This window comes from Sinocyclocheilus anshuiensis, unplaced genomic scaffold (genome assembly GCF_001515605.1).
Source record: "Sinocyclocheilus anshuiensis isolate Anshui unplaced genomic scaffold, SAMN03320099.WGS_v1.1 scaffold3099, whole genome shotgun sequence".
Classification (NCBI taxonomy): Eukaryota; Metazoa; Chordata; class Actinopteri; order Cypriniformes; family Cyprinidae; genus Sinocyclocheilus; species Sinocyclocheilus anshuiensis.
Window position 1 is genome coordinate 116687 of NW_015542591.1, and position 15706 is coordinate 132392.

The window sequence follows — 15706 nt, forward strand, 5'->3', positions numbered from 1 at the left end:
CCTCGTCCATCGCCGATGGCTGATAGACATCACGATGTTGAGCCGGCATCGTGATCCCCCCCCCACCATTCCCCCTGCATCCCAATACCGTGTTTGGAAAGAAAATTACATGTAAGCGGAAACCCTAAAGGGAATAAATATGAGATGGGAGAAAAATATATATTTCAATATCTTTCCTCACAGTTATATAATTGGGTAATTATACTACATATATATTTCGGCATCAGGGAGCCGCTATTATACCTGGCATTGAAACTGGTATCGTGCTTTTGAATGCACGATCGCTTTTAGTTTCACTTTCGAGATTCGCAATCACACACACTCTGTTTATACTATGGAGCGGCAGTACTTGGCACACATTTTACAAGATTATATGTTTCTCAGTGGTACTGAGAATCTGCAAATCATTCGCCATCGTCCTCAGTCATTTCTCCTTACTCTGTTTATGTGGTAAGTGAAATTTTATGTACTGTAATGTAACAGGCAACCGTTACACCATGTCTACACCGGACGCGACAGTTGTCGTGTCGCGCCGCAGTTGTCGTGTTTTCCCTTATAAGGATTCACGCTTCGGGCACACCCCCTAACCAACTTGTTTTTGTTATCAACATTCTTCAAAATATCTTCTTATTTTGTATTCAACAGAAGACAGAAATTCATGTAAGTTTGGAACAACTTGAGGGTGAGTAAATGATCAATGACCATTAAAATATATTTATGGCTCTAAATGGGTATGGCAAAAAAAGGTATTTTTATGCCATAAGTGTAAGTATTCCAAATAGCTCCATTTCTAAAACAGATTAGTCACCAGGTTTATGCCGTCTCACCTGCTTCATCAATATTGGTGCATTTCTGGTACATGGAGGTCCGCAGGGTGGGTGTCCTGACATTTAGCATGCGGATCTTGTCAACACGGGAATCAAATACTCTCAGTGTGTGCTCTTTGTCCTCGTCATCGTGGCACAGGATCTTACTGTCGATGAAAGAGGCAAACATCTGCGTCTCCAGGAAACGGGAGAGGAACGGCAGGTAAGGCTCCGGCTGATCCGACAGGAAGGAGGCCTGCAGTGGGCAGAATTCAGAAATGGCAAACACCATGAAGCTGCTGTGGGCTACAAAGTGTATCAGCATCCCAAAACATCTTAGTTACTCTAAACTGTTTTTTTTTTTTTCGTGTACATTGTGTACATTTTAATCATCGAAAAGAATGGCTAATCAATTTAATTCTTAAAACTTCTTGGTCAGAGCTGGTTGTAACATAGTAGGTCTTCAAGCTGGTCAGAACTGGTTGACCAATATGAACTGGCAATAAACCATGACTTTTTTTCTAGCAGAGAAGTTTATAAATGGATCGCGAAACATCACCTTGTCAAAGTTCTGCATCTGGTCTCGGTTGCTAAACCAGGACTCTTTGTCTTGGCTGGGCTGAATGACGAACACCTCATAGTCAGAGAACATCTGCGTGAAGCGGTTGGCGAAGACCTCTCGCACTCGAATGTTCAACTGATGCATCTTCATCTCCTCTTCATCACACTGCACTTTTGAATCCTTATTAGTGCTCGTATCCTCCTTCACATCCAACTGTCAAACACACCAAACGAAGAATGCACTTATAAACAGGCCCAGAGGTGAAGGACAAAAAAAGTGTCACATTGTATTAAAAAGTGATGGTGGGGTCAGTGGCACAAGAACCAGAGGGACTGCTTGTTGTGATGGCGTGACAAGGCAAAAGTGTATTATAAAAAGTGTCAATAATATTAATCAGGTTAAACTCATATATTTTAACGTGATATTTAACTGTTTTGATAAACAGTCTATGTGATGTATCAAACCAGAAATCAAGTCTGTAGTAGAGTATTTATTCATTTCAGGCAGAACTGAAGTAACAAATTTATTCTGATTAAAAATACTAAAAAGTGGAATTACGTCCCCACAGCAAACGACACCTCTCTGTAATTCTGTTAACGCAGAGCACAATAAAATAAAGTGGCAAACAATGAATCTCCCCCATGTTAATCTGACTTTTCAACATTTTTTTCTAAATGATTTTAGTTAGTCCAGTGTTTGCTTAGTATTTTTGTTAATAATTTGAATTTGATTTTATTTTTCATATTTTCAATTAAATGTAAATGTTTTAGTACTTTTCCTGTGTTTTTGTAATTTTATTAGTTTTTATTTTTAAATATGTCTATATATTATTTGTTTTTTTTATTTATTAGTTTTATCTTATTTAGTTTCAGTTATTTTAGTACTTCAACTTTAAATGAAAATGAGAAATGTTGCTTTGGCAACAAGCTGAAATTTGTAAGTTTTTTATATATATATATACAGTGGGTACGGAAAGTATTCAGACCCCCTTAAATTTTTCACTCTTTGTTATATTGCAGCCAGACTTTTTTTTTTTTCAACTAACACATTTTCTTTATGGATTTAAGATTTAGTTAACGTTAATAACCCTGCCTCTGTCACATGGCAAGTATTGGTCCAAACTGTTATATTGTTCATTCATGCCACATTTAGGGCCAGTTGTACTAAATAGGACAGGGCCAATTAGCGCGAGAGCGCAATTCCAAAAGAGCGCCGAAATTTCTGCGGGTGATTTACTAACAATACGCAAATTAAGAACACAGACGCAACATCTCATTTACATATCGACCAACGCAATTTAGTCACCAATAAACAATATAGAAATAAATAAGCCACAGTACGTTGAAAAGAACGTACGGAGGCCAAAAAATGAAGGTTTGCTAGAAGTTTTGATAGATCTGGTATTGCGAGACTCCTAGTTGAGGGTTGAAGTCATCTTTTATTTCCTGAAGCAAATTAAAAATAACATGGCTTGGCAAACGATATGTTCGGATAATGTGTTCTTCTGGCATTCTCTCCCTTCTACCATGCGCTCTCCTAGCAACAAATTGCATCCATTTCAAGTGCAAAATAGTTTAAGACATGCTTTTTTGGGCGTTAAATAATGGCACAAATGCCAGTAATTTGATGAGCACAAACATTAGTAAATCTCGTTGCGTGATTCATTTGAATACTCTCCTCCCATAAATTTGGCGTCTGAAAGGGAAACTCCTAGAAATGCATATTCAATAAGGTCAGGCACAAATTTATCTGTGTCCACGCCTTTTCAGCGCTAATTCGTCACTGCGCGTCTTTAGTAAAACCTGACAGTACTATTTTAACGCCAAAAGACTGTTTGCGCTGGCGCTAACTGTTAGTAAAACTGGCCCTTAGATTTCAGTGCTGGTAGATGATGTATTTCATCCTTGAAACTTTGTTTTGGAATGTCATCTTAATATAATCTCAGCATAAAAAAATTAACAAAAGATCACAATCACCACTCTAAATTTTCCAAATGCTAAGTTACACTAGACATTTTCCAGGAAAAATGCAGAAGTTACAATGTAACTGAAGTAGCAACAGATCTTTTCTTGAGTGAAACGGATTATAAAAAAAATGAGTAATAGGGCAGTACTTGGAATTGTCCATCAATTGCTGATTGGATGGAGGCAGATCTGAATACAAACATAATTGTAAGAAAGGGGCGGGACTTAAGCAGACTAAATGATTGGAGAAGCCAGACATACATCACCAGAGAGACGTCTTTCAGAGTTATGATATTTTTAGATAAAAAAATAGCTTTTTGTCATTGTTGTTTTCTAATAGAATGAAACATGCATGAATGAATTGTTCACAATAAGATCAAAATCAAGCAATTAAAAAAAAAATAGGGTGATTTTCCATTTCATGTCAACTTTAAGAGTAAAGGTAGGAGTTAAAAGAGAGGAGGAACAAGAGAGTGGGAAAATGTGGCAGCAAATATCAGCGCACAGCTTTCGGAGCTGATCTGAGTTATCTAATCTCCATGGTAACACCCTGAATGGAGAGCAGGGAGTGCTGGGAACGGAAGTCTACAAATCTGCCTTGATTTATGAAGCAAATGAGGCTCGTTCCCAAGAGAATATAACCATACAGAGCAAGCGGCAATACACAGAGAGCAAGAAAAGCAAACAAGTGCCTGACAGCTCATTCTAAATAAGGGAATCACTGAATATCAAGTCAGTATGATGGAATTTAACCAGTACAGCTTTAAGGCTGTGGCAAACTCTCTCTAGGAGCTATATTAAGAGTAAGGGGTCAATCCCTGGTCTTTAGACAGAGTGTGTCCTTAAGCTGCTTAATGTCATCGAGAGAGACCTCAAGCTTTCTGAGAATCAGAACAGAGCACGCTCAGTCTTAACAGCCATTTGTTCATCTTTTCAGAGCCCACACAATAATTATAATTATTGCCCACACTGAAAAGATCTGTTTTCCACAAAGCAGCTGTCATCACTGTTCAAGTCATTGTTCAGTTCAAAAAGGAAAATGACTGAATTCACAGCAAATCCCAAGAGAAACCAGATAAACTAAATGTATTTGTCTGAGAGAATTTACACCATAATATACACTTTCTTTTAAAACTATATATATATATATATACACTACCGTTCAAAAGTTTAGGATCAGTAGGACTTGTAATGTTTTTTAAAGAAGTCTCTTATACTCATCAAGGCTGCATTTATTTGATCAAAAATACAGAAAAACAACAGTAATATTGCAAAATGTTATTACAATACAAAATAATGGTTTTTATTTGAAAATACTTTAAAATATAATTTATTCCTTTGATGCAAAGCTGAATTTTCATCAGCCATTACTCCAGTATAAAGTGTCACATGATCCTTTAGAAATTATTTTAATATGCTGATTTATTATTAGAATTATCAATGTTGGCAACATTTTTTTGGAACTTGTGATACTTTTTTCAGGATTTTTTGATAAATAAAAAGTTAAAAAGAACATAATTTATTCAAAATATAAATATTTTCTAACAATATAAGTCTTTGCTATCACTTCTTATCAATTTAACACATCCTTGCTGAATAAAAGTTTTAATTTCTGTTAGAAAATATTTCTATTTTAAATAAATGCTGTTTTTTTTTACTTTTTGACTGGAGCAATGATGCTGAAAATTCAGCTTTGCATCACAGGAATAAAGAATAAACCATTAGTAATGCATAGCAAACTGCATTTAAAGAAACACATTCACTTACACTTATTTGGATACTATCCGTCATAAATATTATCCAAGTTGATGAATGGTCCCAAATAATACTAAAATAGTAAAAATACGATAAAATAAAATGCTTATCTTTTGGACTAATATTGTCCACAACCCCTTGCATTAGTTAGGTAATAATGAGTTAATGAATTCAGATGCAGACACTACCAGTGGGTGACAAGGGGGTTGTTGGCATAACTTACATTTAAAGGCACAATATGTACGATTTTTTTATTAAAATATCCAAAAACCACTAGAACAGTGTTCATCAATGTAAAACAATAATTACATGAATGCATTAGTGTAATACAATAATAATCCTTAATTTTAGGATGGTACTGCTATACTGTCTTATTACATATTTCCCATCACAAGAAAATTACATACTTTTAACGTGTAGAATAAGTATGTGAATTGAGATACAACATACAACCAGAACTTGGTGGATGATGTTTTTTTACATCTCGGAGAGCTTTTTTTTAAAGCGCTTAGTGCTTTGTGTCCTCATTCCCATGCTCACCTTCTCCAGACTGACTCCAGTCCTCTTGACCAGCGCTTGCAGACGAGCTATGGTTTGGTTTTCTCTCAGCAAGTACGAGTTGAGCGGCGAGCCAGCCAGGTTGCCATTGCGCTTGTCAGAGGCCATGTCACCCGAGCGGAAGCCCCTGCGCTTGCCCTGGCCCTCGCTGCACTGTGGGTTTGCCTCTGAAGATATGCCAAACGCCAACAGAACCTCCGAGATCTCCTGGATGAACTCCAGCTTGTTGGGGAACTGAGGCAGGTCCTCAGGTAGCTCGATAAAGTGGTTGTCAATATCGACAAAACAAAGGTTGGCCTGAAGGGTACAAGAGTTATTTCATTACAAATATTGATCTATGAGATTATGTAACAGAAATTTCTGTAAGAGATTATGAACAAGGTGGTAACACTGACTTTCATCTCTGTCCACTAGAGGACAAACTAACAAACCAATGATGCTCAGTTGAGAATTATATACTCATATAATCATATAAAAAATGACAAGGTTTGACAATTTTATACATTTACAAACAGGTACAAATAGGAATGCACACTAACAAAAAGGTACCAAATTTGCACTACTATGCACCATGGTATTCTTTGACGTACCTTTGATATATAACAGTACCCCATGATTATTGCATTGTCAAAATATGTTTTTATATGGTTCTCATCATTGTACCAGGATGCAGCCACAGCACATTTTTTAAAAATGGCACATTGCAGTGATACATCAGAGAGCTTGCTCTCCCTGCAGGTTGGTGCCACCGATTTCTTTCATAAGCACTGAAAGAAGAAAAGTGGCAGTGTTGCCGACAAATGTTTGATAGAAGATTTACTCTAAAAGGAACTCCACATGAAGAGCAGACTTTTTACTGCTGCTTTTCAGGTAAGATCAAGGAAAGAGTGCATATCTCATCAGTGAGCAAGGTCATAGAGATTGTTTTCCTACAAAAGGTTTTACCAATATTGTTTCAGTCACATCTCAGTAAGGAGATGAAGAAGCCCAGAAGGGTATATTAAAGGGAGATATTATTATTCTAGACACTGAAAAATACACTCCAGTATGCGTTTTACAGTTACATTCATACTTCCATGGTAGTATAGCTATATATGGTAGATGTATTATTAAACTAACATTATTTTACTAACATAATATCTAAAAGATATTATGAAATTGACATTGTTATTGTTAGGAAATTTTTCTATTTCAAATAAATGCTGTTCTTTTGAGTTTTCTATTGATCAAAAAATCCCGAAAACACCCAAAAAACAAATATTACACCATTCTCATTATTAAAGGGTTAGTTCACCCAAAAATGATAATTCTGTCATTAATTACTCACCTTCGCGTTGTTCCAAACCCGTAAGACCTCCATTCGTCTTCGGAACACAATTTAAGATATTTTTGATGAAATCTGAGGGCTCTCTGACCCTCCCATAGACAGCAAGGTAACTACCACCTTCAAGGTCCAGAAAAGTACCAAGATGGTCGACAAAGTAGTCCATGTGACAACTGTAAAGTTACGAAGCTACGAGAATACTTTTTTGCGCAAAGAAATGACTTTATTCCACATTTTCGTCTCTACTGCGTCATGATACTGTCGTGAACGCGCATCCACAAGTAATGCAGTAGAGACGAAAATGTGGAATAAAGTCGTTATTTTTGTTTTCTTTGCGCAAAAAAGTATTCTCGTAGCTTCGTAACTTTACAGTTGAACCACTGATGTAGGGATATGCCGGTATCAATTTTTCATGTTGCGATTAATTGCTAATGCTTTTATCACGGTATGCGGTATCCGAAGATGAACAAAGGTCTTATGGGTTTGGAACAACACGAGGGTGGGTAATTAATGACTTTTTGGGTGAACTAACCCTTTAATATGAATAATAATTCACCAAATCAGCATATTAGAATGTTTTCTGAAGCATCACGTGTCTCTAAAAACTGTCTCTAAAAACTAGTGTAAAAGCTGCTGAAAATTCAGCTGTCATCACATGAATAAATGTAATTTTAAAATATAGTACAACAGAAAACAGTTATTTTAAATTGTAATTATATTTCACAATATTACTGTATTTTTCATCCAATAAATGCAGTCTTGGTGAGCATAAGAGACTATCAAAAACATTTTAAAAATCATAAATATACATTTATATATATCTCTTTTAATTGGGTAGAATTAGGATTTCAGCCTAATTACCAGAAATATCTAACGGCCTGGTGATATTGACGCATGACCTAATGAGATTTAAGCATGAGTCTTTTCTTTAACTGGGATGCGTGTGACGCCAGACAGACTATGATGATCACCACCTATAAGGCTGCAGCACTAATTCTTTAATAAAACCACATGGCATCATCCTGTACCGAATCGCAGGATGAGTCGGTTCTCTGGGAGCGAGTGTGTGTCACGCACCTCTTGGGGAAGTTCCAGCTTGGTGCGGTCATCTTGGCCGTTGGAGTGCAGACCCATGAGGTAGGGCACAGGAGCGTCCAGGAAGTGGAGCAGTGAAGCGGGCAGGATAGGCACGTACACATGCTGCCATTGGAAGGGGAACATTAAGGCTGTGATGCTCTCCGCTACCGTCATCAGCCGCTGGTAATCTGGACAGAGACACATTCAGACACGTCACTCAGTGTGCATGCTTTATTAATCCGTTAACATGAGCGCGGAAAAAATACGCACCGCATACGCACTGCAAACGGAGTAATGTGAACCTGGCATTATATGTTTGCGCTGCGAGTGTGCATGAGCGCATGGTCTCCAAGAGAGCGCGTGAGCGTTGAATGGATAAACACTGGCAAGAATTAAAAAGAAATGCAATTTATTAACTTTAGTGACGATGTGACACTGCCTCGACTGTGCAAGTGACAATTCCTGTGTCAACTGTGCAACGTGCAGTTCGCCAATAAACAGACGCGATGTGGTGATTTGAAGCCATTTGCGTATTTTGAGAGCGCGGTGATTCACTCAGGCCGTTTGTGAAATTACGTCTCACACAAGGTTTTCAAATTACTTTATAAGTTATTTAATGAAGAAATATGAAGCTGAGTACCTTATTATCTATATTCATTATAATTATTTCACCCGCGCCGGACAGAGGCTGAAACGGTGCCGCGGCATGTCGTGCCAAACCTCTCACGGTATCGTTTTTTTGAGATCGGCCTTTTAGAGACTGCCGATCAATCATTCCAACGTGATTATCGGCCGATAGTGATCGGTGGCCGATCAATCGGAGCACTCCTAAAAATAACCCATAGCAGAGCTATACAGGTGGAGCTAGGGAAGGTGGAGGGTTTCAGAGAAACTCTGAAAGCGCGCTACAGGAATCTCAAGTGAATGCTAGCCAGCCATATAAATGCAAGGCAGTAAGCTCATTGGCTGCATATGCAGCATGAACCAATCAGCTTGTGCCAAGTTGTTGCTCTTAATAAAGATCAAGTCTTTCTTTACTCCATTTTTCGATTTTCAGTACTGTAACTTTGTGTGTGTGTGTGTGTGTGAGATAATGTTCTTGGCATTCACGCATTTGGGTATTGTAGAAATGCTTAAGTTGTGTGCTTCTTAAGTGACTGGCACACAATGCATTCTCAAGTGGGCATTTACAAATAAAAATATCACAGAGGATATATTACATATTATTCTCATACACACAAAATCCAGACAAAATGGGCAATTTTTTTGTTATGGTCTCCACCCTGCAGTCACATAGTGTGTCACGACTGTCAGAGAGACAAGAATACTAAACCAGCCTCTAAGCACCCTGAATAACAACAAAAGGCCTATTCACACACACACACACACACACACACAGTCCTAACATCCCACACACTGATAAAAAATTGGTGCAGAATTTACTTGGAAAAAAGCTTCAAGGAAACTCAGAAATTGCTAGTAAATGTCACACTTTCATTTCTTTGTAATTATTTGTGACACTGACCAGCAATTTCAGAGTGAAAACTGTTTTACATCAAGTAAATCCTACCCCATTTTTTTGTCACAGATTCATCATAATGAAAATCAGCAAGAGTCAGAGGTACCCTAGTCTCAGCCTCAGACGTCACGCCCACGGACCGTTGGCTAAACGTCTGATGCATATGGGACACAAAAGTGGAAACACTTCAGGAGTGTCGAAGTCGTCATCGGATTGGTTGAATTCTACAGGATTTCCAGGAGAAGTGTGTTGCGTTCTTTAACGTTCCGTCTGGAAACAAAGATGCTGTGCCGCCAAACCCCCTGACGACGAGCGCTTATCAGGATCAACTAAACGCTGGAGTTTCAAAAGTATGTGAAATATTTAAAGTTCGCGGCATAGAATCTTTAAAATACATTCGAGAGTTTTACACACCGGTCTGTTATTGTGGCGACATTTCCACGCCCGAAACGTGACGCTGAACGAAATGAACTGTGATTGGTTGTTTGACATGTCGGTCAAACGGCCTCATGGGCGGGCCTTGGAATTGTGTTCCGAAGATGAACAAAGGTCTTATGGGTTTGGAACAACACGAGGGTGGGTAATTAATGACTTTTTGGGTGAACTAACCCTTTAATATGAATAATAATTCACCAAATCAGCATATTAGAATGTTTTCTGAAGCATCACGTGTCTCTAAAAACTGTCTCTAAAAACTAGTGTAAAAGCTGCTGAAAATTCAGCTGTCATCACATGAATAAATGTAATTTTAAAATATAGTACAACAGAAAACAGTTATTTTAAATTGTAATTATATTTCACAATATTACTGTATTTTTCATCCAATAAATGCAGTCTTGGTGAGCATAAGAGACTATCAAAAACATTTTAAAAATCATAAATATACATTTATATATATCTCTTTTAATTGGGTAGAATTAGGATTTCAGCCTAATTACCAGAAATATCTAACGGCCTGGTGATATTGACGCATGACCTAATGAGATTTAAGCATGAGTCTTTTCTTTAACTGGGATGCGTGTGACGCCAGACAGACTATGATGATCACCACCTATAAGGCTGCAGCACTAATTCTTTAATAAAACCACATGGCATCATCCTGTACCGAATCGCAGGATGAGTCGGTTCTCTGGGAGCGAGTGTGTGTCACGCACCTCTTGGGGAAGTTCCAGCTTGGTGCGGTCATCTTGGCCGTTGGAGTGCAGACCCATGAGGTAGGGCACAGGAGCGTCCAGGAAGTGGAGCAGTGAAGCGGGCAGGATAGGCACGTACACATGCTGCCATTGGAAGGGGAACATTAAGGCTGTGATGCTCTCCGCTACCGTCATCAGCCGCTGGTAATCTGGACAGAGACACATTCAGACACGTCACTCAGTGTGCATGCTTTATTAATCCGTTAACATGAGCGCGGAAAAAATACGCACCGCATACGCACTGCAAACGGAGTAATGTGAACCTGGCATTATATGTTTGCGCTGCGAGTGTGCATGAGCGCATGGTCTCCAAGAGAGCGCGTGAGCGTTGAATGGATAAACACTGGCAAGAATTAAAAAGAAATGCAATTTATTAACTTTAGTGACGATGTGACACTGCCTCGACTGTGCAAGTGACAATTCCTGTGTCAACTGTGCAACGTGCAGTTCGCCAATAAACAGACGCGATGTGGTGATTTGAAGCCATTTGCGTATTTTGAGAGCGCGGTGATTCACTCAGGCCGTTTGTGAAATTACGTCTCACACAAGGTTTTCAAATTACTTTATAAGTTATTTAATGAAGAAATATGAAGCTGAGTACCTTATTATCTATATTCATTATAATTATTTCACCCGCGCCGGACAGAGGCTGAAACGGTGCCGCGGCATGTCGTGCCAAACCTCTCACGGTATCGTTTTTTTGAGATCGGCCTTTTAGAGACTGCCGATCAATCATTCCAACGTGATTATCGGCCGATAGTGATCGGTGGCCGATCAATCGGAGCACTCCTAAAAATAACCCATAGCAGAGCTATACAGGTGGAGCTAGGGAAGGTGGAGGGTTTCAGAGAAACTCTGAAAGCGCAGGAATCTCAAGTGAATGCTAGCCAGCCATATAAATGCAAGGCAGTACGCTCATTGGCTGCATATGCAGCATGAACCAATCAGCTTGTGCCAAGTTGTTGCTCTTAATAAAGATCAAGTCTTTCTTTACTCCATTTTTCGATTTTCAGTACTGTAACTTTGTGTGTGTGTGTGTGTGTGAGATAATGTTCTTGGCATTCACGCATTTGGGTATTGTAGAAATGCTTAAGTTGTGTGCTTCTTAAGTGACTGGCACACAATGCATTCTCAAGTGGGCATTTACAAATAAAAATATCACAGAGGATATATTACATATTATTCTCATACACACAAAATCCAGACAAAATGGGCAATTTTTTTGTTATGGTCTCCACCCTGCAGTCACATAGTGTGTCACGACTGTCAGAGAGACAAGAATACTAAACCAGCCTCTAAGCACCCTGAATAACAACAAAAGGCCTATTCACACACACACACACACACACACACAGTCCTAACATCCCACACACTGATAAAAAATTGGTGCAGAATTTACTTGGAAAAAAGCTTCAAGGAAACTCAGAAATTGCTAGTAAATGTCACACTTTCATTTCTTTGTAATTATTTGTGACACTGACCAGCAATTTCAGAGTGAAAACTGTTTTACATCAAGTAAATCCTACCCCATTTTTTTGTCACAGATTCATCATAATGAAAATCAGCAAGAGTCAGAGGTACCCTAGTCTCAGCCTCAGACGTCACGCCCACGGACCGTTGGCTAAACGTCTGATGCATATGGGACACAAAAGTGGAAACACTTCAGGAGTGTCGAAGTCGTCATCGGATTGGTTGAATTCTACAGGATTTCCAGGAGAAGTGTGTTGCGTTCTTTAACGTTCCGTCTGGAAACAAAGATGCTGTGCCGCCAAACCCCCTGACGACGAGCGCTTATCAGGATCAACTAAACGCTGGAGTTTCAAAAGTATGTGAAATATTTAAAGTTCGCGGCATAGAATCTTTAAAATACATTCGAGAGTTTTACACACCGGTCTGTTATTGTGGCGACATTTCCACGCCCGAAACGTGACGCTGAAACGAAACGAACTGTGATTGTTTGTTTGACATGTCGGTCAAACGGCCTCATGGGCGGGCCTTGGGCAATGAAAGCTGCCATGGATTCCAGACCTTCAGCCGTCAGTCTGAAGGTCTGGCTACGCGAGACTAGAGGTACCCCAAAAAACCTGCATTACTCATTTGTATATTAATAATATAATATATTAATATTTTATTTAAAATCTAATTTAAATTAATTTAATTTAATGTTTACTTCATTTTACCTAAAGAAAATGTGCTTTCATAAATGTAAATATTTTAAACAATTTAATATTATTTAATATTAATTAATATCATGTTTCATTAAGTTATAATAATATATTAATTCAAGTAAGAATCTTCACATCAGATAGCATGTAATGCTAACTGACTGTCCTGCACTGAGGCAGAAGTCTATATAGGGAAATGAGCAGTAACTGGCAAACATCCATTGATCTAGCAGTAGATGCCCGTCTCAAGGATTCACGTACCTGGGAAAGGGCCAGGGTATTTATATATGCTACAAATGCGCCTGTTATTTATAGAGCAACGTAGGCTATCTTGTTGTTTAGCACTAACACCCTGCTGTGTGTGTGCGGACGCTCAATCTAATGACATCAAGTCCTTTTCTCACTGTCCACAAACATTTCGCTACAAGCACAAGCCTTCTGGATACAGAAAGGGATGATGTCATTTCCAGCCAATCATATTTATGCTGCATCACCACCATCCTCCTTATCTGGAGGACGGTTGCTAAGCAACACCACAGCAATGCATCCACCCAGCTCCCTGTCGCTTTGTAGTTGCCTCCTGTAATTTGCTCTTCCTTGTTGGTGTAATTGATCCAATCAGCACATCTGCCACTGAATCACAAAACAATCTTCCCATGCTGCTTTAAATTCAATCTAAAATGGCCTGCTGAGGATTTCCAGCAGGAAACACTGCCAATTATATTGCGTTTAGCATGTGAATCAAAGAGAGTACATGTAAGTGACATTTTCATAAATATAATAATGATATTTTGACATATTGTGAGAGATACTGTAAATTTTTTACGAAAACTTCAAGCATATGGCAATGACAAACACCAAAGACTCAACTGCTACAATTTGAATCAACTTCTAAACGTATTCGCTTAAATACTCCACGGAAAGCTTTGAGTTTAATTTGCAAACGACCAGGTGTTTCTGAGAAAAGGGTGGGCTGTGAGATTGACAAGAACGAGAGAGAACAAAGCACTAAGATGAGCTCACACGGACACTGAGATGGAGAGAGAGTGTGAAAAGAGAGAAAGAGCGTGTCGCAGTACACTGCAATATAACCGCCTGTTTATTCTCTCGTCTAAAACCAGCCTGTACTAAACAGAACAAGCCAAAAATCAAGAAAATGAGCTCAAATCAATGTTTGCATGGCATTCATTCAGAACTCTGTTAGGTTAGGTTAGGTTAAGGCCATCAGATTTAAATCAGCTTTAATTTGAAAACGCTGGTGTAAGTTGGCAGCAAAGAGCAATACTAATTTATGTCAAAAAGCGTTTACTAAATTAAAGTCTCTGCGTTTACTCACTTTGGATGATTAAGAACAATGATTTATGACTTTGAGCAAATTACAGCCAAGTCGTTAACAATTTATAGAACCTTGATGAGGTTTTCCTATTATATGTCCTATTTAAACAGCAAGCTGTATGGGGCATATTGAATAAAACAGCCATAGCCTTTAACTTACATTGCAGCCATAAACCAGAATTAGTTGTTCTTGTTAGTCAGTGGTGTGGAGAGGGCCAAGGTTTGGTTAGTTAGCATTAACAGTCAGCCACTGCTGGCAGATACTGTAACTACACCATTACAAACTGATTTTTTCTCCAATGACAATTAATCATTCAAAAGTAGTCATGTATTCTATGTAGGGTTGCAAAGGGATGGTACATTTCCTGAAACTTTCCAAAAATTCTAGAAAGTTTTCTAAACTTACCAACATTTTTCAGATCCTCTGCAACCCTAACTCTATGTATATGTATTCCATCGACATTTGAAGTTAGCATGTTTACATTAGCACATGCTAGGCTAACACGATACTCCATTTAGCATAAAAATACATAACACACCCAAACACTGTTAAAAAAATCTTCAATTTAGTATAGGTATAATTTAACTCTTTAGAACAGACTTCATATCAAATGCTGTCTATGTAGGCAGCTTACTAGGTTTTGTAAACAAATACCCACAACAATAGTATCTGAGTCAAAACAGATTTTTTAAAAATTTTTTATGTTTATTACCTTTATTTTGATAGGACAAACGGTAGACAGACTCGAACTCGGGACGCAACGGCACTACATGTCGGCACCAACAAAACTGAAGTTTTAATGAATAAGCTAATCTCATCAATCAGTCAGAATTTTGAATTTCATCAGTAGTCTGGTACACTTTACTCTTCTGGCCAAGAACAACCCGTTTAATCAGGAAGGGGCCATCTGGCTTACATGATAGGCCCCCCAACATTTGGTAACTGGCGTTTACATGTGAGCTACTAAAGGCCCTTTTTTAACGATCTAAGCGCATGGTCTAAAGTGCACGGCGCAATTGCGTTTAGGGCATGTCCGAATCCACTTTTGCTAGTTTAAGGATGGGAAAAATGGTTGGCGCGCCGGGCGCATTGTTTAAAAGGGTTGTCCCTATTCTTTTAATGAATAATGGGTGTGTTTTGGGCGTAACGTGCCATAAACCAATTAGAGTCTCATCTCCCATTCCCTCTAAAAGCCAGTTGCGCTCGCGCCATGGCTGATTCGCTATTTACATGGTGGAATTTACAAGCGGAAAAACTGAACGCTTCTCGGATCTGCTCGTGCGCGTAATTCTGATACATGCAAAGACTATCCATTATGACATGCAGGCATTTTTATATTTATGTACACAATAATAATCTTTTACATTTTAATCCTTTCATTTTTCATTTTTAAAAATGTTTGTGTGCTGCTGCGCATCCCTGTGTGTGTAATAAGCAAAGTGTACGC

General features: G+C 38.5%; 1 protein-coding gene across 4 annotated transcripts in view; it reads right to left on the bottom strand.

Moving 5' to 3' along the window:
- LOC107694459 (DENN domain-containing protein 5A-like) overlaps window positions 1–15706 on the bottom strand; it is a 59785-nt gene that overhangs the window by 23027 nt on the left and 21052 nt on the right. For all 4 annotated transcript variants that reach the window (XM_016494154.1, XM_016494151.1, XM_016494152.1 and 1 more), the window contains 4 exons: window positions 10720–10907; window positions 5628–5942; window positions 1366–1581; window positions 828–1062 (listed from right to left, as the gene is read on the bottom strand). In XM_016494154.1, coding sequence (XP_016349640.1) covers window positions 828–1062; window positions 1366–1581; window positions 5628–5942; window positions 10720–10907 — 954 coding nt within the window. The remainder of the gene's footprint in view (window positions 1–827; window positions 1063–1365; window positions 1582–5627; window positions 5943–10719; window positions 10908–15706) is intronic.